At 45.2% G+C, this 22,452-nt stretch overlaps 1 protein-coding gene across 5 annotated transcripts in view; it reads right to left on the bottom strand.

The window, feature by feature from the left end:
* The window catches only part of LOC140201841 (netrin receptor UNC5D-like), a 903,393-nt gene that overhangs the window by 424,639 nt on the left and 456,302 nt on the right, over window positions 1-22,452 (bottom strand). For 4 of the 5 annotated variants that reach the window (XM_072266557.1, XM_072266558.1, XM_072266560.1 and 1 more), the window contains exon 2: window positions 11,848-12,063. In XM_072266557.1, the coding sequence (XP_072122658.1) occupies window positions 11,848-12,063 (216 nt within the window). The remainder of the gene's footprint in view (window positions 1-11,847; window positions 12,064-22,452) is intronic. The other variant, XM_072266559.1, reaches the window with a different exon arrangement.

Here is a 22,452-nt window from a genome sequence, read left to right as displayed (position 1 = left end):
AAGGTGAAAGAGATGTTCATTGTTGATTGCAGACTACTTTAGGTTTCATAAGTAAAATCAAATGGAAGGGGAGTCTGGTTTAGTTTAAGTTGTTGAATTGAAGGAATTATCTGAGCATTGCCAGTTCAGTGATGGCTTAATGATGAACTGAGAGATTGCTTAAGATCTGTGCAATCTTACAAAAAACATTCAAAAATGGCTCTTAACTGAAGCATAACTCACATTTAAAAGAACACTTGAAATTGCTATATCAATGGAAACAGCAGCCAGAGACATAATTGAGTCAGAAATGAAAATGAACATTAACAAAATCCCAATAAACAGAAACCTGCTTGGCTGAACAAATTGTGTTTCCACTGTGGCAGGGGCTCATATACACCAGATGAATGCAGGTTTAAAGGTAAAATTTGCAAAAAATACAACAAAGTAGGACACATACAAAATGCACATCAGGCAGACAAAAATAAATAGGCTGCACAAGGAAAAGAAAAGGACAAATGGTCAAGTTGCAGCTTCAAAAAAGTTGCAGCTGATGAAAAATTTGATAATGATAAGAGTGACACAGGACTGAATAGTATTATGATTTACAATGTGAAAACTGACAATATACAAACAACATGGCTTACACCAGAAGTCAATGGTAAATTAATTAAAATGGAATTGGACACTTGCTCGGCTATTTCAGCCATTCCACAAAATGAGTTTGATCAGCATTTCAAAGATACTGAACTGAAGCCTGCAGATATCCAACTAAGAACTTACACTGGAGAAAAGTTAACTCCAGTGGGAATGGCTTTCACAATGGTGAAATGCAACAACAGATAATGCCACATCCAAGGTTTACAAAGCCTAACCAGTCCCCTTCATCATCCATGATAAAGTAGCCAGTGAGCTAGATCGCATGGAGGCTGAACAAATTTTTCCCAAGGTTGAATGGAGCCCATAGGCAACGACAGTGTACCCAGTAGCCAAGAAAGATGGGTCTGTCAGGAGCGGTGGCGACTTTAAGTTCACCATCAACCCAGTACTAAAAGTAGATCAAAAGCCTCTTCCCGTGTTAGAGGATATCTTGGCAAACTTTTCTGGAGAGAAACACTTCAGCAAAGTAGACTTAGCTGAGGTCTATCTACAGATGGAGATGGAAGAACCCAAGGTGTTTCTCACCACGAGCACCGTAAAGAGTTTTATCACTACAATAGGCTTATTTTAGGAGTAGTGTCTGGCAGAAAGCTATGGACTGGTGCTACAAAGTTGCCCAGGCTCTTGGTGTTACCTGGATGACAATTATAGTTACTACTGAGGATGACAAGGAACATCTCCAAACGCTCAAGACAGTGTTAAAAAGATTAGAAGATTGATGATCTCAGGTCATGGTGCGACAAGTGTAAATTCTTTAAACCAAGCATCACTTACTGTGGTCACATCATTGACACACAGGATTTACACAATTATGCTGAGAAAATTCAAGCAGTGAAAGGTCATAGGATGTATCACAGTCATGGTCCTTTTTAGGATTTGTCAATTACTGTAGCAGGTTCTTCCCAAACCTGGCTACTGCGCTCGACCCCTTGATGTCATTACTACAGAACTGTTAGAAATGGCAATGGACAAAGCAGTGTGAGGTGGCTTTCAAAAAGGCAAAGGAAATGGTGACAGTAGTCTCTGTACTCACAGGGTGAAAAACCTTTCAACCAGTACTTGTATGGGACAGGGTTTACCCTCATTACTGATCTTCAGCCACTAGTATCCATTTTCAATCCACAGAAGGGTGTTCCACTAACAGCAGCAGCATAATGCAAACATGGGCTCTGTTTCTTGGAGGACATAATTACAAGATCGAATTCAAGAGAAAAACTAACAATGAAAATGCTGATGGATTGTCTGGTTTACACTTGGAAAAGGAAAAAACAGAATAATTTATAAAAAAAAGACAGTCCTCTTGACATATTCTCCTTAATGCAAATCGAAAGTCTCCCTTTTATGGCAGAGATGATCTAAAAAAGACCCCACACTGTCTCAGGTCTACGTGGCAACCCAAAATGGCCTGAATGTGCAGCAGAAATTTCAGCTCCCCCATTTTTACCAGCACCGGGATGAACTTGCCCTTGTAGGGTTTGCCTTATGTGGGGATGGGTAGTTGTACCATCCAAGCTGAGAGCTAAAATGTTGGAGGAGCTACCTGCCAATCATCTAGGTGCGGTCAAAATGAAAGCATTGGTACAAAACTTTGTCTGGTGGTCTGGGATAGGTAGCAGGTCGAGCAGCTGTTTATGCACTGTCTGGGATGCCAACACGTCCAGAAGAGGCCAGAAGTATTCCCAATAGTCTCCATGACAGCCTTGTACACTGTTAATGCATTGAGGAGCCTCTTCTCAAGGACTGGTTCCAGACCACTTTGTCAGTGACAATGGACCACAGTCTGTTGTGTAACAGTTTCAGTCATTCCTGACAATGAATGGAATAAGACATATTACATCTACACTGTACCATCCATCTGCAGATGGCTTGGTGGAAAGGTTTGTCCAGATCTAACTGCCTGTACTGCTAGTCCAGAGGCAAGAATTTTGCACGGAAGATTGAAGCCCAAAGGTCGATTGGAGGTCTGGATCACAGGCAAAAGTTTGATCAGTGGTCAAGATCGAAGCCCGAAGGTCAATCAGAAGTCCAGAAGGCTGGAATCTTGGTCAGCGAATCTCTGCGTGTTCGTGAGAGAAGGCTTTGAATCCTTGAATCTGCAGGAGACAAGTAGGTGGCTTGTCCTGGGGTTAGAGAACTGTGTATGTGAGTGGGTGGGTAGGTGGGAAGGGGGGAGAAAGGGGCTTGATTGCTTTATCCCTTTCTGTGTTCTGGTGTGTTCAGTGTTGCTCTGCCAAGCATTGTGGGCATGCTATATTGGTGCTAGAATGGGTGCCAATACTTGCGGGCTGCCCCCTGCACATCCTTGAGTATGTTGGTTGTTAATGCAAACAACACACTTCACTGATTCAGTGTACATGTGATAAATAACTCTGAATCTGAGTGTGAATCAGAAGATGTGCTTCAGACGTCCAATTTTGACCCTGATACCCAGTACTGTTTGTATGGAGTTTGCACATTTTCCTAAATTCAATAATTCTTACTGTCACTCCAATGCGGTGCTGCTGGAGTGTTTTAATATGGACGATGCTGTCTTTCAAACAGGATGTTGCACCAAGTCCCAATTTGCCCTCTCAGGTAGGTATGAGATCTCATGCACTAACTTAAGGGAAAGCAGGAGAACTGCCTTGGATTATATTTATCCCTGAAGTAGAATGAAGAGAAAAGTAGAGGAAATATTCTCATGCTGTTCACACATTTGCTTCCGTGCAATCAATGTTTTGACTTATCTTTGTGTCAGCTAGTCCGGCCGGGTCAAGTTTTATGTGAAATTTGGAGTCTGCCTGAAACCGCTGGATTTCTCCCTGCTGCTCCCGTTTCCTCCCGTATCTTGCAGACGTTCTAGTTGGCAGGTGAACTGGCTACTGTAAAGATGCCTATGGGCAGGTACAACATTCCCTTTAATACTTCTCAGCGCTGCGCGGACCAGCCAGTGCTCTGAGCAGGAAAGCTTTTTGTGGCCTGAAAACTGCGTGGCACTTTAACAAAACATTAAGGAAAAGAGAATTCCAGCTGCGTGGCAACAAAGGCTAAGTGCATGGCAGCACTTCAGTTACAGCGAGGCCGCATATCTGCACAGCTTAGAAGGAACAGTGGGCAGGTGCATGTTCAGAGAATTGAGAGGCATCGATGGCTATGTCAGAGAGATGAGGTGGTTAGGAAGCCAGTGCAGACACCACAGATGGGGGCTGTAGTGGCTAGAGGGAAGGTGGTTAGTCCATGGGGCAAAGTCCCCCATCTTTCACCTGCAAGGGGTTCCTTTGTTCTCCCAACACAAAGCCTTGAGTTTTTCAATACCATCCTAAATTCCTCTTACGAGCAGTAATGGGGCAGAGATTTCCAGTAGTGTGAATGTTGCACGCCTACAAGGAGGTTTTGAGAAAATCATTGAATCCCTTCTCCTGTCCACCAGGTAATCTCTTCTGAAGACAGAGCACAGAATTGACTGCCTGCTTCAAATTCTGCACAAGTGCTACACAATTGTTAACAGACTTGGCACGGGCACTGTGATATCCATCACTGCTTCCTTTGACCACTCAATGCTCCCATCTCTAGCAGCAATTGTTCAACATCTGATACTAGATGATTGGCAATTTCCTCTCAGTGAATACTAGGAAAAGTGGAGATGAAGTCCAATTCTTTAGGCACTGCTTTAAGTTAATTTGATTCATATGAAACTTACCATACATTCGTTCTACAGAATGCACCTCCACAGGTGGAATGAAGCTCTTATATCTGAAGGTACAATTATTGTAATGGCAATAAATTCCATTCCAGTTACTTCTGAAATGTTTTTCAAAGCAAGATCTTGTCTTAAACTGAAAGTTTCATATCGCTGTTGGCTTTAAGCCAAACTTTCTTGTAAAGAGTAATTTGGGGAAGGTAAGTGGGGCCAGGAAAATAGAATAGAAAAGGCAGCCATATACAGTACTGTGCAAAAAGTCTTAGACACATAAGTATAGCTAGGGTGCCTAAGACTTTTGCACAGTACTGTATTTGTCAACATGGAGCAACGAGTGAGTTTGTAAATCTGGCAGGAGCAAAGATGTTGGAAATGCCAAGGGTGGAACGCTGCAGGAGGGGTGAGGCACAGGTGGCAGAGAAGGAGTACAATGGGTGGGGGGGGGGGTGCGGGTGCTGACACAACCAGCCCTGAGACACCACGCAAGGTAATTTAATTCCAAACAATTGGTTTATTGATCATTGCAAAATCTCTCTCTGGTGCTTCCCGCTCCCTCCTCTTTTCCCAACCATGATTCCCCTCTCTCTGCCGCCTTCCCACTCGCAGTCCACAACAGGGACCCATATCAGAATCAGGTTTATCATCACTCACGTAGGTCATGAATTTTTTTTTTGTGGCAGCAGTACAGTGCAATACATAAGATTACTAAGGAACCGTGCAAAAGTCTTAGGCACCCTCGTTATATATACAGTATGTGTTTAAGACTTTTGCACAGAACTGTATTTCTGATCAATTGGTGACATTTTGTTCATCAAGTCAGATCTATCCACTCTGTGGAATGGGATTGAATAGAAGAGGGACCATAATCAGCAAGTTTGAAAAGGTAGTAAATGTGCTCACACTGTGAACGTGGGTGTAAGCTCTGGGAGGGAAAATAACACTAGAGACAAAACAAATGGAAGCAACTCTTTTGGCAGAGGCAATGGTCTAGTCTATATGTTACACACAGCTCCCAATACTGAGTGATTGGGGCACTTTCTTTTACTGAGATATAACGTGGACTTGGGTCTTCTGGCTCTTTGAGTCACGCCGCTGTGACGAGAATACACATAGATTAAGATGTTAGCTGTCCTGTGCTGGCACCAGTGGGATCAGCAGTTGGTCTGCCACCTGTCTTCAGGAGAAAGAGAGATAAGGAAAACAATGGAGCAGCATTTGGGGATGTTAATGAAGGGACAGGAGAGTTTAACGGAAGGAGAGCTGTCAAGATCGGCTCCCCCTTTGAACCCTGAACTGTTTGAAGTGATGGACAGGCGATACCCCAGCAGGGGGATAAAAAGGGACAGGTTCGCTAAGGCAAGACACACACGACACCAAGAGGTAACGAGACCCTGGAAGCGGTGCGTCTCCCACAAGTCGGTGGGAAGTTTTGGAGGGCTGGTTGCGGGACCAAGCCATAGACGCACAGGGTGGAAAGGCACGATCAGCGGGAACCTGGTGTGTGTCCGCCCTTGCCTGGGTGCCAGGTTCACCGCAGAGAAACGATCGTATCTGGAAATGGAGGGGTCACGGTCGGTGACCTCAGAAGACATCACAAAGGGCTCGCCTGAAAGCTGACTGCGAAGAATATCGAAGGTCTGTGTGGAAGCCGTTTGAATATTCATTCGTTTTGCTCTCTCTCTCTCTCCTTCCCCCCACTGTCCATCTCCCACGGCAGTGATTACTACGAACTGAACTGAATTCAATTGAACTGAACTTTGCATCACCTTGAAACTGGTCATTTACCCCTGGACGACGATAGAGCTTGATTGATCCTGTTATCCAAATTCTGTGTACATGTGTGTTTATCATTGCTGAACTGTTGCATTTATTATCCTTTTGATTAGAGTACTGTGTTGCTTGTTTCTTTAATAAAACTTTCTTAGTTCTAGTAGTCCAGACTCCAACTGAGTGATCCATTTCTGCTGGTTTGGCAACCCAGTTACGGGGTACGTAACATAAGTGGGGTTCTCGTCCGCGATTTTGAACGCTAAATTTGGGACGGAGTAAATTGATTGGGTTAAAATTCCCAAAAGAAAGAAAAGACAAACAGCAGAAATGGAGGTTGAGGAATTTATAAAGGCGCCGACCTTGGAGGCATTAGAGGATGCCAGGAAAGCGGAATTGGCAGCTGTGGCCAAACGGTTGAATCTTGTTAAGGGGAAGTCGACAATGAGGAGAGAGGAGATACACAGAGCTATCGTAGAGCACTATGTATCTAAAGGTGTGTTTCCCCAAGGGGAGCTGGAGGTGGTGTCTATTGAAAAACCTGCTGGAGACGCGGTACAGGTGCAGCTTGAAAAACTGAGACTCGAGCACAAGTTCCGGGTACGGCAGCTAGAACACGAAGAGAAAGAGAGTTAGAAAGGCAGGAGAGAGAGAGACAGTTGGAGCGAGAAGAGAGGCAGTTGGAGAAACAGAGGGAAAGGGAATTTGAGCTGGAGAAGTTAAAGATAAGGGCAGAGCAGGGGCCCGTGCCGAACCAAGGTGGAGGGTTCCGGGCGACCCAGGAGGTTAGGCTGGTTCCCCCATTTGACGATACCCACGTGGATCGGTACTTTCTCCATTTCGAAAAAGTTGCTACAAGTCAGGACTGGTCGAGGGATAAGTGGGCTGTTTTGCTTCAGAGTGTACTGAAAGGGAAAGCCCAACAAGCTTACTCAGCTTTGTCCGCGGAAGATGCCCAGAGGTATGAGGTGGTGAAAGAGGCCATCCTCAGGAGTTATGAATTGGTCCCGGAGGCATACCGGCAGAGTTTCCGGAATGCGAGGAAGCAGTGGGACCGCACGTATTTAGAGTTTGCCCGTGAGATGCAGACATATTGTGAGCGTTGGTGCGCCTCGAAGGGGGTAGAGGGGGATTATGACAGACTGCTACAGCTGATCCTGATTGAGCAGTTTAAAGGTTGTGTCCCTGAGGGTATGAGACCCTACCTAGATGAGAAAGAGGCAGCCACGTTAGCTGCAACTGCTAAGTTAGCGGATGAGTATGCGTTGACGCATTAAATGAAGTTTTCCCCGAGTAAAGGCTACCAGAAGGGTAGTCAGGACGGTGGGGAAAGTCCACCAGAAAAGTCAGAAAGTAAGCCGGGGACTAGTGAGAAGGATAAGGTAGACCGGGAGCAGTCTGGTAGGAAGTCTCCTGGGGTCGTCTGTTATAATTGTGGGAAAGTCGGACACTTTGCGTCCAGGTGCTTTGCCCCAAAGAAGGAGACGGGAAAAGGAAAAACAGCGATTTTGACTGGCTGTATCGAGCTGGTAAACGAACTGCTAGGAGAGGACAGGTCTGCCAAAGTTCAGGAAGGGCGCGAGAGGTTTATCTCGGCCGGATTGGTGTCAGTGAAGGAGGGGTTAAAACCAGTTCCAGTGCGGAGCTGGAAAGACACGGGAGCATGTCAGTCATTGATATTGAAGAGTGTATTAGAGTTTAGCTCAGAGACCCAGACTGGGGAGGTCAAGGTCAAAGGTATTGGGGGAGGGACAGAGGCAGTCCCTTTGCACCAGATACACCTACAAAGCAGCTTGGTCTCTGGACTAGTCACGATCGGGGTGAGGCCCAAATTACTGATGAAAGGCGTGGAAGTCTTGCTCGGTAATGACCTCGCCGGTGGAATCGTGTTCCCAGCCGTGAGATTGACAGGTCAGCCTGCCAGCATTGAGGCCCCACCCATGGACTCACAGGTTCATCACGGGACTGCCGAAGTAAATTTAGCTGAGACGTTTCTGCCAGCCTTGTACGAGAAGGGGGTAGAAAGTGAAAAGAAGGAGTGTAGTGAAACAAGAGGTAGTGAGGGAGCTGAGACAGACTTAGCATTAGCCAGGAAAGAATTAGTGCAGGCGCAGGAGCGAGACGAGGGGCTGATGGTTTTGGCGGAGACAGCTCTCTCTGACGCAGAATTAAAAAGGGAACCAGTAGGCTATTGTGTGGAGGAGGAAGTGCTAAGGAAGAAAGGGAGACCAAGTACCGTACCCGCAGATGAGGAATGGGGGGTGGTGCAAAAGAGTTATGGGGATGAGATTTTTAACCTGGCCCACAAGGTACCCCCCCGGTGGACATTTTGCGGTGCTGGAGGAAACAGTTGGTGGAATCATGAAAGAGGTTTACCGGCTGCACAGGAGGAAGGATGTTATTGATTATGGCAGATGCGAACTGAGATGGTCACAGGCTTTTGATATGCTAACAAACCTAGTCAGTGTTAGCGCAGAAATCAATGAAGCTAGGGTCCCCCTGATAAGAAAAAAAAACATTTTGAAAAGATGAGTACGGTATCGACCAGATGGGAGAAGGCTATTGTTTTGGCCAGCCCTGCTGATAAGGTCTCTCCCTTAATCCCCGAACAAAGTGACTCTTTAGGAGAAGTAATTAAACGACTTGCACACGTGTGTTTGATTGTCCTGAGGCGATGCAAAGAACTGGGACGCTGGGTGGTGTTTGCTATGCTAGGTCAGCCTAGTGAGCAACAGCCCTATAGAATGAGTAATTCAGTGACGAAAGGGCTGACGAACACAGAGGTGTGTATTGGCGATGTAATACGGCTGTCTGAAGCCAGCTTGAAGTGAACCTTGAAAAAAATGAGTTCGGCCACACGAAGGTCACTTATCTGGGAATTGTGGTGACACAGGGGCAGCTGGCAGCAATGCAAGCTAAAGGGCGGGCTATCTCTGACATCCCAACCCCGACAGACAAGAGGGCCCTCAGAAGGCTCTTGGAGATGGTGGGGTACTGTAGGAAGTTTTGCAATAACTCTGCAGTTACTACTCCTCCCCCTCCTACTAAGCCCTTGAGAGAGAAAACTAAGTCGTAATGGGACGAACCTTGTTATTGTGGTCCGGGACGAAACCCAATGAGAGGTTACATTGATCGCAATTCATCAGTGTTTTTGGCCACTATGAAGTTTGCTAAGTTGGAGCCTGGTCTAAGGGATTATTAATAACACATATAAAAGGAACAGAAAATGTGATTGCTGACTGTCTGTCAGGTGCTGACAACTTAAAATTCGCTGTATTAGCCAAATAGCTGATGAAGATGTATATTTGTGTGTATCAAATAATGTATTCATGTTTGTAATTTTTACCCCGGTAAAAATCCTTAAAGGTGAGAGGTGTGACGAGAATACACATAGATTAAGATGTTAGCTGTCCTGTGCTGGCACCAGTGGGATCAGCAGTTGGTCTGCCACCTGTCTTCAGGAGAAAGAGAGATAAGGAAAACAATGGAGCAGCATTTGGGGATGTTAATGAAGGGACGGGAGAGTTTAACGGAAGGAGAGCTGTCAAGATCGGCTCCCCCTTTGAACCCTGAACTGTTTGAAGTGATGGACAGGCGATACCCCAGCAGGGGGATAAAAAGGGACAGGTTCGCTAAGGCAAGACACACACAACACCACGAGGTAACGAGACCCTGGAAGCGGTGCGCCTCCCATAAGTCGGTGGGAAGTTTTGGAAGGCTGGACGTGGGACCAAGCCATAGACGCACAGGGTGGAAAGGCACGATCAGCGGGAACCTGGTGTGGGTCCGCCCTTGCCTGGGTGCCAGGTTCACCACAGAGGAATGATCGTATCTGGAAACGGAGGGGTCACGGTCGGTGACCTCAGAGGACATCACAAAGGGCTCGCCCGAAAGCTGACTGCGAAGAATATCGAAGGTCTGTGTGGAAGCCGTTTGAATATTCATTCGTTTTGCTCTCTCTCTCCTTCCCCCCACTGTCCATCTCCCACGGCAGTGATTACTGCAAACTGAACTGAATTCAATTGAACTGAACTTTGCGTCACTTTGAAACTGGTCATTTACCCCTAGACGACGATAGAGCTTGATTGATCCTGTCATCCTAATTCTGTGTACATGTGTGTTTATCATTGCTGATCTGTTGCATTTATTATCCTTTTGATTAGAGTACTGTGTTGCTTGTTTCTTTAATAAAACTTTCTTAGTTCTAGTAATCCAGACTCCAACTGAGTGATCCATTTCTGCTGGTTTGGCAACCCAGTTACGGGGTACGTAACACCGCCCAATAATCTAATGATTTAATTCGAGCCCAATCGTGGGACAATTTACAATGACAAATTAACCTACCAACCAGTACGTCTTTGGACTGTGGGATTGTCACGGGGAGAACATATAAACTCATTACAGGTATAAGCTCAAGACAGGCAGAGGTGGGAATTGAACCTGGGTTGCTGGTGCTGTAAAGAGTTGTTCTAACTATTATTCTACTGTGCCATCCCCCTTCAGAAAATTGTGCCCTCTAATGAAAAACATGGAGGGGAAACAGGTTCCACATTATTATATTTTATGAATTATTTCTATCGCACCGTTTCCACCATTACAAGAAATTTGCACTCACTGAAATGCTGTAGAGAATATGGTGCTGAATTTTGACACAGCAAGGTCCCAGAAGCAGCTCTCTGAGAATGGTCAGATCACCTTTTTCAGTTTTACCTCGACAACTTGTCTTCCTGATGAGGTGTACAGAAACATAGTACACACATTATAAACACAAGAAATTTGCAGATGCTGGAAATCCAAAGCAACACATACAAAATGCTGAAAGAACTCAGCAGGCCAGGCAGCATCTATGAAGATGAATAAACAGTTGGTGTTCTCTTGGCCTGAAACATCGACTGTTCATTCATTTTCATAGATGGAGCCTGACTTGCTGAGTTCCTCCAGCATTTTGTGTATGTTGCATAGTGCACACGTTCCTGGATTATGAAGAATTAGGCAAAAGAACATAAGAACTGGGACTAGGAAAGAGCCTTTTCCACCATTCATTGAGAACATGGTTGATTTACCTCAGTTCCTATATCTGTCCTGATGTCAACAAGGCTATCAGCATCGGTTTTGAATGAATTCATCACCGAGCCTACACAATACCCCGCCCTTCTTACTCTAGCTCTTCTCAACTATCTATCACTTCCCCTGGGTCCCCTCCTCCTTCCCTCTCTCCTATGGTCCACTCTCCTCTCCTATCAGATTCCTTCTTCTCCAGCCCTTGACCTTTCCCACCCACCTGGCTTCACCTTTCACCTTCCAGTTAGCCTTCCTTCCTGTCTCCACCATCTTTCCATTCTGGCATCTTCCCCCCCCACCCACTTTCTCAGTCCCGAAGAAGGGTCTCGGCTCGAAACATCGATTATCTATTCATTTCCATAGACACTGTCTGACCTGGGTAAGTTCCTTTGTGTGTGTTGCTTTGGATTTCCAGCATCTGCGGACTTTCTCATATTTATGACTTTGATAATATTCTAGGAACATCGAGATAACTCATGACAATCACTCCATACTGTCACCATTCTTCCATGAACTTTTGCAGCAAACACCTAAGCCAGGAGACAACTCAACGCCATTCTTGCCCCACGCTTTGACAACCTCCCTCACAGCGTGCAGGAGAAATACCACTTCAAAGAGCATGAAGCAGACTGACATGTGAAAATGTCTTCCAGATGCTCTCACCGACCAAACACAGGGATGCCATGAGGGAAGTGTGTTACCTGTCAGCTCATCCACGTCCTCCTCCAGCATGTGTTCGTCCTGATGCACCCAGTCGCCGTTGCACTTGAAGAAGATCTGCATGGCAGGCATGGCTTTGCAACGCAGCTTAATGGGGTCGTTCTTCACAATGTAGGAATCCTCTGGTTCAATCTGGAAGCGAGGCAGCGTCCCTACAGGTGTGTTTGCAACTTGACCGTCTCCATTGCTTGTCCCTGCTGAGGAAGAACAATGTCAAGGCATAAGAGTGGGTATAAGAATAGAAAGGGTAGCTGGCTACAAACTGTGCAATTAGCACCATCACCCGCACCAAGCCCTTGGAGAATTCAGAGAACATAGAATAGTCCAGCACAGTACAGGACCTTCGGCCCACAATGTTGTGTCAAGATCAAGATTCCAAGATCAATCTAACCTTTCCCTTCCACATAGGCCTCCATTTCTCTTTCATCTATGTGTCTGAGAGTCTCTTAAAAGTCTCAAATGCCTTTACCACCACCCCGGCAGAGCATTCCATACTCACAACACTCTCTGCAAGAAACTGACCTCTGATATATCTCCCATACATTCCTCCAATCACCTTAAAAAAATGCCCTCTTGTTTTAGCCATTTCAGCTCTGAAACAAAGGCACCCACTGTCCACTATTAAGTCCTCTCATTATCTTGTCTACCTCTATCAAGTGACCTCTCATCCTCCTTCACTCCGAAAGAGAAAAACCCTAGTGAGCTCAACTTTTCTTCAAAAGACATGCTGCCTAGTTTAAGCAGCATCCTGGTAAATCTCCTCTGCACCCTCTCTAAATCTTCCACATCCTTCCTATAATGAGGTGACCAGAACTGAACACAATGTATCATGTGTGGTGTAGCCAGAGATTTATAGAGCTGCTACATTATCTTGTGGTTCTGGTACTCAGTCCCCTGACTACTGAAGGTCAACACACCATACAAAGATTCAAGGCACATTTATTTTCAAAGAATGTATCAATTATACACCCTGAAATTTGTCTGCTTATAGGCAGCCACAAAGAAACTCGAAGAACCCAATTAAAAAAAGACCAAAAACCAATGTGCAGAGAAAGAGAGAAAAAAATACATTGTGAAAACAATAGGAGCAAACCAACAGCATCCTGAACCAGACTGACTTCTGGAGTTCAGGGGAATGAGGGGGGATCTCATAGAAACATTCTGAATGTTAAAAGGCCTGAACAGATTAGATATGGCAAAGTTATTTCCCATGGTAGGGGATTCTAGGACAAGAGGGAACAACTTCAGGATTGAAGGACGTCTATTTAGAACTGAGATGCAGATAAATTACTTTAGTCAGAGGGTGGTAAATCTGTGAAATTTGTTGCAACGAGCGGCTGTGGCCAAATCATTGGGTGTATTTAAGGCAGAGATAGATAGGTTGTTGATTAGCCAGGGCATCAAAGGATATGGGGTGAAGGCAGGGGAGTGGGGAGAACTAGAAGAATTGGATCAGCCCATGACTGAATGGCGGAGCAGACACAATGGACTGGCTTACTTCTACTCCCATATCTTATGATCTTATGGAGTTCCAGTTCCGCTCCTGGAGCAACCTGACTAGGTCCAAGCCAAGCGTTGGTCCCCAGCTTTCACACCAGCAGGGCAGAAATGCACAGCAGCCGGCGCAGTTCACAGCCTCAGAATGAATATTCGCGGGACAGCCAGTGAATTCAGCCCGACTTTCGTCTCCGTACCCAACACGCTTCCAGTCAATCCGGGATGATGTCTAAATCGTCCAAGCACCGCGTAATGCCACGTTCCTGGACAAGGATCCATGCACCCTGATATGCCCGAGCCATCTGCCCAAAGCCGTTCTCGGTCTTCCCAAATCAGCTCGACACTTGGAGCGATCCAACCTCGCGCCCGGGTTAGGGTGGACGGGCATTGGTACCCTTCCGCATCGACGGCTCTCCAAATCCCTCATTCCATCACCAGCAGTGATATCAACTCCATCTGCGAACCAGGCTGTTCGAACACGTTGCGCTTCACAATGCCCCGGCACGGCTCACCCCCTGAACTAGTCTTGTCTCCACCTGCCTCATTACTGTCTGTGGCAATAGCAGTAAGCTGTCGCACATCTCCGGTAGCGCTTGCTTAAGCCAGAAAACACCATACACCGCCTTAATCGCCCGAGCAGCCTGAGTGGCAACTCTACGGGATCCTCAGGAAGTTTTGTTGACATATATAAACATTCAAACAATGATTGGATCCACTGTGGTCATGGGGAGATGATTACCTCTCGCAAACTGCGGTAGAGCAAAGAATGCTGGGCGAGAGCCAGCTCTCATGTTAAGCCGTGAGACTGGTGCTGGGAGGTAGGGTGGAGGCAGATGGGCAATTAACCGAGAGGAATGTATAATATCTCCATCTGCTAAGTCAGCTTAAGTCTTGATTCGGCTCCTCTTCCAGGAGATCAGATTCAGTATTAGAATTATTATCACTGACTTAGATGATGTGAGATTTGTTGTTTCGCAGCTGCAGTTTTGGGCCCCTCATCAAAGAAAAGGTGTGCTGGCATTGGAGAAAGTCCAGAGGATCTTCACAAGCACTACAATAATGAGAAAGGCAGTAGATGCTGGAAATCAAAAGGCAACGCACACAAAATTCTGGAGGAACTCAGCAGGTGAGGTAGTATCTATGGAAATGAATAAATAGTCACCGTTTTGGGCCAAGACTCTTCTTCGGGACTGAGAAGGAAGGGGAAAGTTGCCAGAATAAAAAAGGTGGGGAGAGGGGAAAAGAGCTGGAAGGTGATAAGGTGATAGGAGAAGCCAGGTAGATGGGAAGGGTCAAGGATTGGAGGAAAAAAAAGAATCTGATAGGATCAGAGAGTGGACCATAGGAGAAAGGGAAGGAGGATGGAACCCAGGGCAAGTAGTAGGCGGGTGATAATAAGTAAAAGGTCATAATGGAGAATAGGGGAGGTGGGGGCGGTTGGAATTTGTTTACTGGAAGGAGGAATCAATATTCATGCCATCAGGTTGGAGGGTCTTAGACCTTCTGGTTTTATGGTCTTTCCAGATGGAATATAAGGTGTTGTTCCTCCATCCTGAAGAGACCATGGATGGACATGCCAGAATGGGAATAGGAATTGGAATTAAAACGTTTGGCTATCGGGAAGACCCACTTTTGGCAGATGGTGCGGAGGTGCTTGACGAAGCGGTCCCCCAATTTATGAAGGGTCTCACCAATGTAGAGGAAGCCCCATTGGGAGCACCAGACACGACAGGTGACTGCAGAAGATCCACAGGTGAGGTGTTGTCTCACCTGGAAGGACTATTTGGGGCTCAGAGAGGAGGTGAAAGGGCAGATGTATGAGCAGGTGTTATCCCAAATTATCCTGGGAACGAAAGTGCTAACAGATGAAGATTGTTTAATGGCTCTAGGCTTGTACTTGCTGGAGTTTAGAAGAATGAGGAAGGCTCTCATTGAAGCCCATCAAATAGCAAATGGTCTACTGTAGATTGAGTGGACATGGAGAGGATGCTTTTTATAATTGGGACATCTAGGACCAGAGGGCAAAGCTTCAGAATAGAAAGGTGAGCCTTTAGGACAGAGACAAGTAGGAATTTCTTTCATTAGAGGATGGTGAATCTGTGGAATTCATTGCCACAGATGGTTGTGGTAGCCAAAACATTGGGTATATTTAAAGTAAAGGTTGATAGGTTCTTGATTAGTCAGGGCATCAAAGGTTATAGGAAGAAGGCAGGAGAATGGGGTGAGAGGGAAAACAGATCAGTCATAATGGAATGGCAAAGCAGACAATGGCCGAATTCTGCTCTTGGGCCTTATCACAGCAGTATAGTGCAAAAGAACAGTGTGCAAAAAACAAGGAATAGCAGAATTGTGTTTATGGACCATTCAGAAATCTGTTGGCTGAGGGGAAGAAGCTGTTTCTGAATTTTGTGCATATGGTGCTGAGTATTGTGATGTGGAGTGTTTAGTAATTTTCTTAGGTATCTCCTGCACCCAATAAAGTGGCCATTGATTATACTTTTGTGGTCTTCTGCTGCTGTAGTTCATCCATTTCAAGATCCGACATGTTGTGTATTCAGAAATGCTCTTCTGCACACCTCTGTTGTAACATGTAGTTATTTAAGTTACTGTTGCCTTCCTGACAGCTTGACCCAGCCTGGTTATTCTCTTCTGACCTCTCTCATTGATAAGGCATTTTTTTCCCACAGAACGTTTTTGCTTCTTGCACCATCCTCTGTAAACTCTAGAGATGAATGTGTGTGAAAACTCCCAGGAGATCAGCAGTTTCTGAAATACTCAAGCCACCCCATCTGGCACCAACAAACATTCCATGGTCAAAGTCACTTAGTTCACATTCCTTCCCATTGTGAACAACAACTGAACCTCTTGACCATGGCAGCATGCTTTTATGCTTTAGTTTGTTGCCACATGATTGGCTGATTAGATATTTGCATTAACAAGTAGTTGTGCAGGTATAACTAATAAAATTCCAATGTATGTAAAACTGTGGACTCTTTTCCAGCTAAAGAAGTCTTAATCAGTCCAAACTGTTACATAATTTGTGTTCATCTATCCACTAGTAATCGATTAGCTAGCTTTTGTAATTTGCGAATAGTTTATACATCCGATGCTGGACTTCTTGCAGTATAGACACAACGCAAGAGTTACTCGACATCCATTATTCCAGGTGTTGAAAGGTCACATTGTAGAAGGTTTTGCAACATCATAATTGAAGTGATTTAGGAAATTAAACACCAGGATTTTGGACATATCAGTTCAAATCCCTGCAGGGGAACCAATAAAGATTTTTAATTGAGTAACTATAAAATGGACTGCCACTTGGCTCCCTAATCACGTTTCTGAAGGTAGTGTCTCTTTCTGTGGGGCTCTAGACTCTATTAAATTTTGGTTGTGCCAGTTGTACAGGGTAATGCCAAGACCACCCTTGGAGTACAGAGATTTATTGGGCTAATTCCTGTGATGAAAGGCTTGTGCTACCATGGATGGCGAAAGGAGGTAGATATACATTCGGAGGCCAGTTTATTAGGTACACCTGTAGACCTGCTTATAAATGCAATAGCTAATCAGCCAATCATGCGGCACCAACTCAATGCATAAAAACACGTAGACATGGTCAAGAGGTTCAGTTGTTGTTCACAACAAACATCAAAATGGGAAAGAAATGTGACTTTGACCGTTAAGATTGTTGGAGTCAGATGGGATGATTTTGAGTATCTTAGAAACTGCTGATCTCCTGGGATTTTCATGCACAACTGTCTCTAGGGCAGGGGTTCCCAACCTTTTTTATGCCATGGACCAATGAGGGGTTTATGAACCCCAGGTTGGGAACCCCTCCTCTAGCGTTTAGTGTTTAAAAAAAACATTCTGTGAGCAGCTGTTCAGTGGGCGGAACGCCCTGCTAATGAGAGAGGTCAGAGGACAATGGCCAGACTGGTTGAAGCTGACAGGAAGGTGACAGTAACTTAAATAATTACTAGTTACAACACTGGTGTGCAGAAGAGCATCTCTGAACGTAAAACACGTCGAACCTTGAAGTAGATGGGCTACAACAGCAGCAGACTACAAATACGTACTCAGTGGCCGCTTTATTAGGTACAAGAGGTACCTAATAAAATGGCCACTGAATGACCGGAAGAAGCTGCAGAAGATCGTGAACACGGCGCAGCACATCACACAAACTTACCTTCCATCCGTGGACTCATTTTACACCGCACGCTGTCAGAGCAGTGCTGCCAGGATAATCAAGGACACGACCCACCCAGCCAACACACTTTTCGTCCCTCTTCCCTCCAGGAGGAGGCTCAGGAGCTTGAAGACTCGTACGGCCAGATTTGGGAACAGCTTCTTTCCAACTGTGATAAGACTGCTGAATGGATCCTGACTCGGATCTGGGCCGTACCCTCCAAATATCCGGACCTGCCTCTCGGTTTTTTTTTTTTGCACGACCTTACTTTCCATTTTTATATTTTCAACTTATGATTTATAATTTAAATTTTTAATATTTACTATCGATTTGTAAGCGCAGAATCAAATACCGCTATGATGATTGTACGTTCTAGTATCAATTGTTTGGTGACAATAAAGTATAAAGTATTACCTGTATAGTGTTAGAGTTGCAAAGAAAGTGCAAAGTTATTTGAGTGCAAGGCCATGCTAAGGTGGATTGGGGGATCAAGAGCTCATCCTTTAGCCTATGACATGTCCTTCTAAGAGTATGATAAGAGTAGGGTTGACGCTGTCCCTGAGGTCGGTGGTGTATGTTTCCAGTCTTTTCTATCTTCTGCCCAACTGAAGAGGAGGTGAGAGAATTACTGGGCTAGAAGGGATCCTCGGTTTTGTTGGCTGCTTTCCTGAGACAACAGTTCATGTAGACCAAGTCAGTGGAGGAGTAGTTAGTATGGCAGGTTCACAATTCTCTGCAATTCCTTACGGTTTGGGGCAGAACAATTACCATTCCAAACTATGAGGCATCCAGATAGCCAGTTTGAGCTGCCAAGTGACCTTTTCCACCATTTTGTTATTATTAGAAGTAAGTGCTGTAGCAGTTACTTTTTGTTTGCAGTTATTTTGTAAATAACACTATTCTTTGGATTTCTGGTTAGATGTTAACTGCATTTCATTGGCTTTGTATCTGTACTCGGCGCAATGACAATAAAGTTGAATCTAATCTAATCTTAATGAATTTGAAATGGTACAACAATTAACTCTTCTTTAATGGCTCTTGGGGTTGGCAACTAAACACTGCCTCGCTAGAGATGCCTACATCTGTAACTGAAAGAACAAAATGCAAATGATTTCAAGGAGTGAAATCTTCCCTTTGAAGTTTTAGCTTTGCATGAGTCTCTGTGCTTTTGCTCAGCATGCTTTCTGACAGACTGCAGTATTTACAGTTGTTCTATCAGACTGCACCTGCAATTGGGTCACTTGTTGAGCAGTTAACCGTGCACCTAATGAGCTCCAACTCGCAAAAAGCTGGCTAATTCTCCAAGGCAATCTTGCTGATTGAGCGATAGGGTAAGAGTCCATTGATCAATCCATGCTGGTGAGTGCAGTCTGTGCTCAAGCAATTATCAGTGGGAGGAGGTGTAAATTGAAGTGCTAACCCGATCAGGCAACTAAGTGTTTATAAAGAGGGAGCTAAGACGGTGAAATGGGATTTACAAGTGAAGATGTTTTGGAATATATAAATCCATAAAACACAGGAGTGGAATTAGGACATTCAGCCCATCAATTCTGTCCTTTCCCTCTCAACCCCATTCTCAGCTTTCTTCCTGTAACTTTTGATCCCCTTACTAATCAAGAACCTATCAACCTCTACCTAAACCATCCACAATCACTTGGCCTCCACAGCTGACTGTGGCAATGAGTTCTTCCTGGCTCCACGTCTCATGCTGTTTTTGACAGGAAAGGCAAGGGGCAGCAATCAGGTTAGCGACTTTCTGTCATTTGCTGCTCATAGGCCGACTGCTGACAGAGCACTTGGTCTTTTTCTCCCCCTCTGCTGTTGACAGTCCATTTTCTCAATTCAACAGATCTTCTACTTAATTGAAAGCACTTTTGAGACATATTCACATGGATGTCACTGGTGACTGCAATATTTGTGAAGTGGCTGCTATATTAGCTAATCCATTTGCTGCCTGATTTCCTCCTTCTATTTCTGTTTCTTCTTGCTGTCCAACCACTCCCATTCTGATCTGTCCGCCTACTAAACTGTTACAGTGAGGTCCAATGCCAACAACACCTTATCATCTGTCTGGGCCTGCTGAAGTCTGCAGGGCCTCATCCTTTCCAATTCTACAACTCAAGGAGAAAAAGGATGTTCGTAAAGCAGCAGGGAGAATAGGGGAGGGGATGTCTCCAACGGGTTAACACTGGGTAACCATGGCAATGAGCGGAGAGGAAGTTAACTGGTCAGTGAGTGAGTGGGAGCAGTTAGAGAGTAAGAACATGGAGAAAAGGCATTTCCATATAGTTGGTATGGCAACAGTTAGTGCAAAGCTTGACAACACCAGCGATCACCAGTCAGGGTTTGATTCCTTAAGGAGTTCCTACATTCTCCCTATGACTGTTTGTTTCCTTGGGGTGCTATAATTCAGTGGTCCCCAACCACCGGGCCGCGGACCGGTACTGGGCTGCAAAGCATGTACTACTGGGCCGCAAGGAAACGATATGAGTCAGCTGAACCTTTCCTCATTCCCTGTCATGCACTGTTGAACTTGAAATAACCTACCAAATCATACCAAATAACACATAAAACCTAAAATAACACTAACATATAGTAAAAGCAGGAATAATATGATAAATACACAGCCTATATAAAGTAGAAATAATGTATGTACAGTGTAGCTTAACTTAACAGAATCGGGAAGATTAAGCCAAAGCCGATTTGTAGAAAAAAAATCGGCACGTACACGTATGCGCACGTCATGTATGTGCACATCACGCATGCGCACACAGGTGCCGGCGCAAGGCTTCATGGTCATGGTAGTCTTTCTCGGGGTAAACACAAGTGTCCCGTATTCGACTGCTACTTCTGTCCTTTATTTGGGAGTGAGAAAGTTGGCAACCCTACTTGAACAGCGTCACCCCCCCGTCGGCCGGTCCGCAAGAATATTGTCAATATTAAACCGGTCTGCGGTGCAAAATAGGCTGGGGACCCCTGCTCTAATTTCCTCCCACATTCTAAATACATACAGTCAGAGTGAGTGATTTGCGGGCATGCTTTGTTGGCATGTGACACATGGTGATACTTGCAATCTGCCCACCAGCACAACCCCTGAACTGTGTGGGTCGTCACCACCAAATGGCCCATTTCGTAGCATGTTTCAATGTACACATGACAAATAAAGCTAACCTTTATCTTTGATTTATTTACTGAGATGCAGCATGGAATAGGCCCTTATGGCCCTTTGAGCCAAGTTGCCCAGCAAACCCCAGATTTAATTCTATCCTAATCATGGAGCAATTAACCTACCAACCAATACGTCTTTGGATTGAGGGAGGAACCTGAAGTGCATGGAGGAAAGGGGAAAAAATAAACAGAGTTCCCCAATCCTAGGTCAGTAGATTAAAGGCAAATCACCTTGTCTTTCCATCTGTATCAGAAATGGCTCATTTTATTTTTCCTGATCAACCCCATTGTTGTTGTTCCTCTCCGCACCTTGTGGCAGCAACTTTGCCGGTTTTTTTTTTAGCATTTTTGTCTGTTTTTACGAGGCCAAATTGCTAACTTGACACTCAACCCAGCACGGATGGAAAGCGTGCAAGGAGCCGGCTGGATTTGCCTTGAAGTCCAGTGCAGATGCCACTACACCGCCAGCCATCTGAACAACCCCCATTAGTTCCACTTAATTTCCTGTACCCTGTTCTCTCTCCCACCTCCTTTGCCCCATCCTCTTGCTATCCACCAACGCACTAGGGGATTTTGTGGGAACAGAAGGAAACGTGCAAACTCCACACCGACAGCGCTGGAGCTCAGAATGAAAAACCCGGGACACCGGAGTTGTACGGCAGCAGATCTTTCTGCTTTGTCACCGCAGCTTCAAGGATGAGAGAACTCAGCTGAACTAACGCCTATACCAAGTATCTCAGCAGGGAACAGAAGAACGCACAAGTGGTTGCTGCCGGAGCTCCAGAGGGCATCCAGTCACTGACGACTGCAGTTGCGTCGGGAGTTCGGGTAGTAGGCCTTCTCCCTGCTGCACGTTAGCTGCTCAGCAACAGCAATAAGAGCAGAACCTGCATCACCTGGGCCACATAAAGAGCGTGCCTTATGTGGTACCTCTGCTATCGAGAAGCAGTGTGTACTCCACCAGAGATCAGACGCTGTCACGGTACAGAAACACCAAAGGGTTTCTCTGTTCAGCACCATCGTGCTATCTGTTAACAGCTAACAGCCAAATTTCAGCAATTACTCTTTATAAACTGCACCTTCCTGAAACAACAGGACACGCTGTAACAAGAGGAGATCTGCAGATGCTGGAAATCCGAGCAACAAACACAAAATGCCGGAGGAACTCAGCAGGCCAGATAGCATCCATGGAAATGAGTATAGTTGAAGTTTTGGGCCAAGATCCTTCATCAACACACTGGAAAATAGCTCTTGCATGACCTGCAGCAGTATAAATGAGCACTAACTATGGAGAAAGTAACACCTACATTTCAATTTGATGAGGATTAGGTTAGCACAATTCAGGGATCAGAAGGCATTTGGGAAATCCATCGATCCTAGAGGCTACAGTGAAAACATGTGGCAAGTTGCTCTTTCTATGGAGGAATGAGAAGGGAAATTTAAATTTCTGAATGCTATTTGCTTACTTTTACTGTTTGCACAATTTTGTTTCCTCTGCTCATTAGGTGTTTGACGGTCTTTTTTATGGGTTCTTCTGTGTTTTTTAGAGTAGTGGCTGCCCGTAAGGAGGTGAATCTCAAGGTTGCATAATGTATACATACTTTGTACTTTGAACTTTGTAATTGTTGGAAACTGAAGAGAGAAAACGTTTGTGAATTCCCCCCCATGCACAGATGAAATTTTGTAAACTCCCCAGCCCAGAGAGAGGGATGAGTCTGGTGATCTTGAGAAATAGTTG

This window comes from Mobula birostris, chromosome 8 (genome assembly GCF_030028105.1).
Source record: "Mobula birostris isolate sMobBir1 chromosome 8, sMobBir1.hap1, whole genome shotgun sequence".
Classification (NCBI taxonomy): Eukaryota; Metazoa; Chordata; class Chondrichthyes; order Myliobatiformes; family Myliobatidae; genus Mobula; species Mobula birostris.
This window is presented reverse-complemented; position numbering and strand designations above follow the sequence as displayed.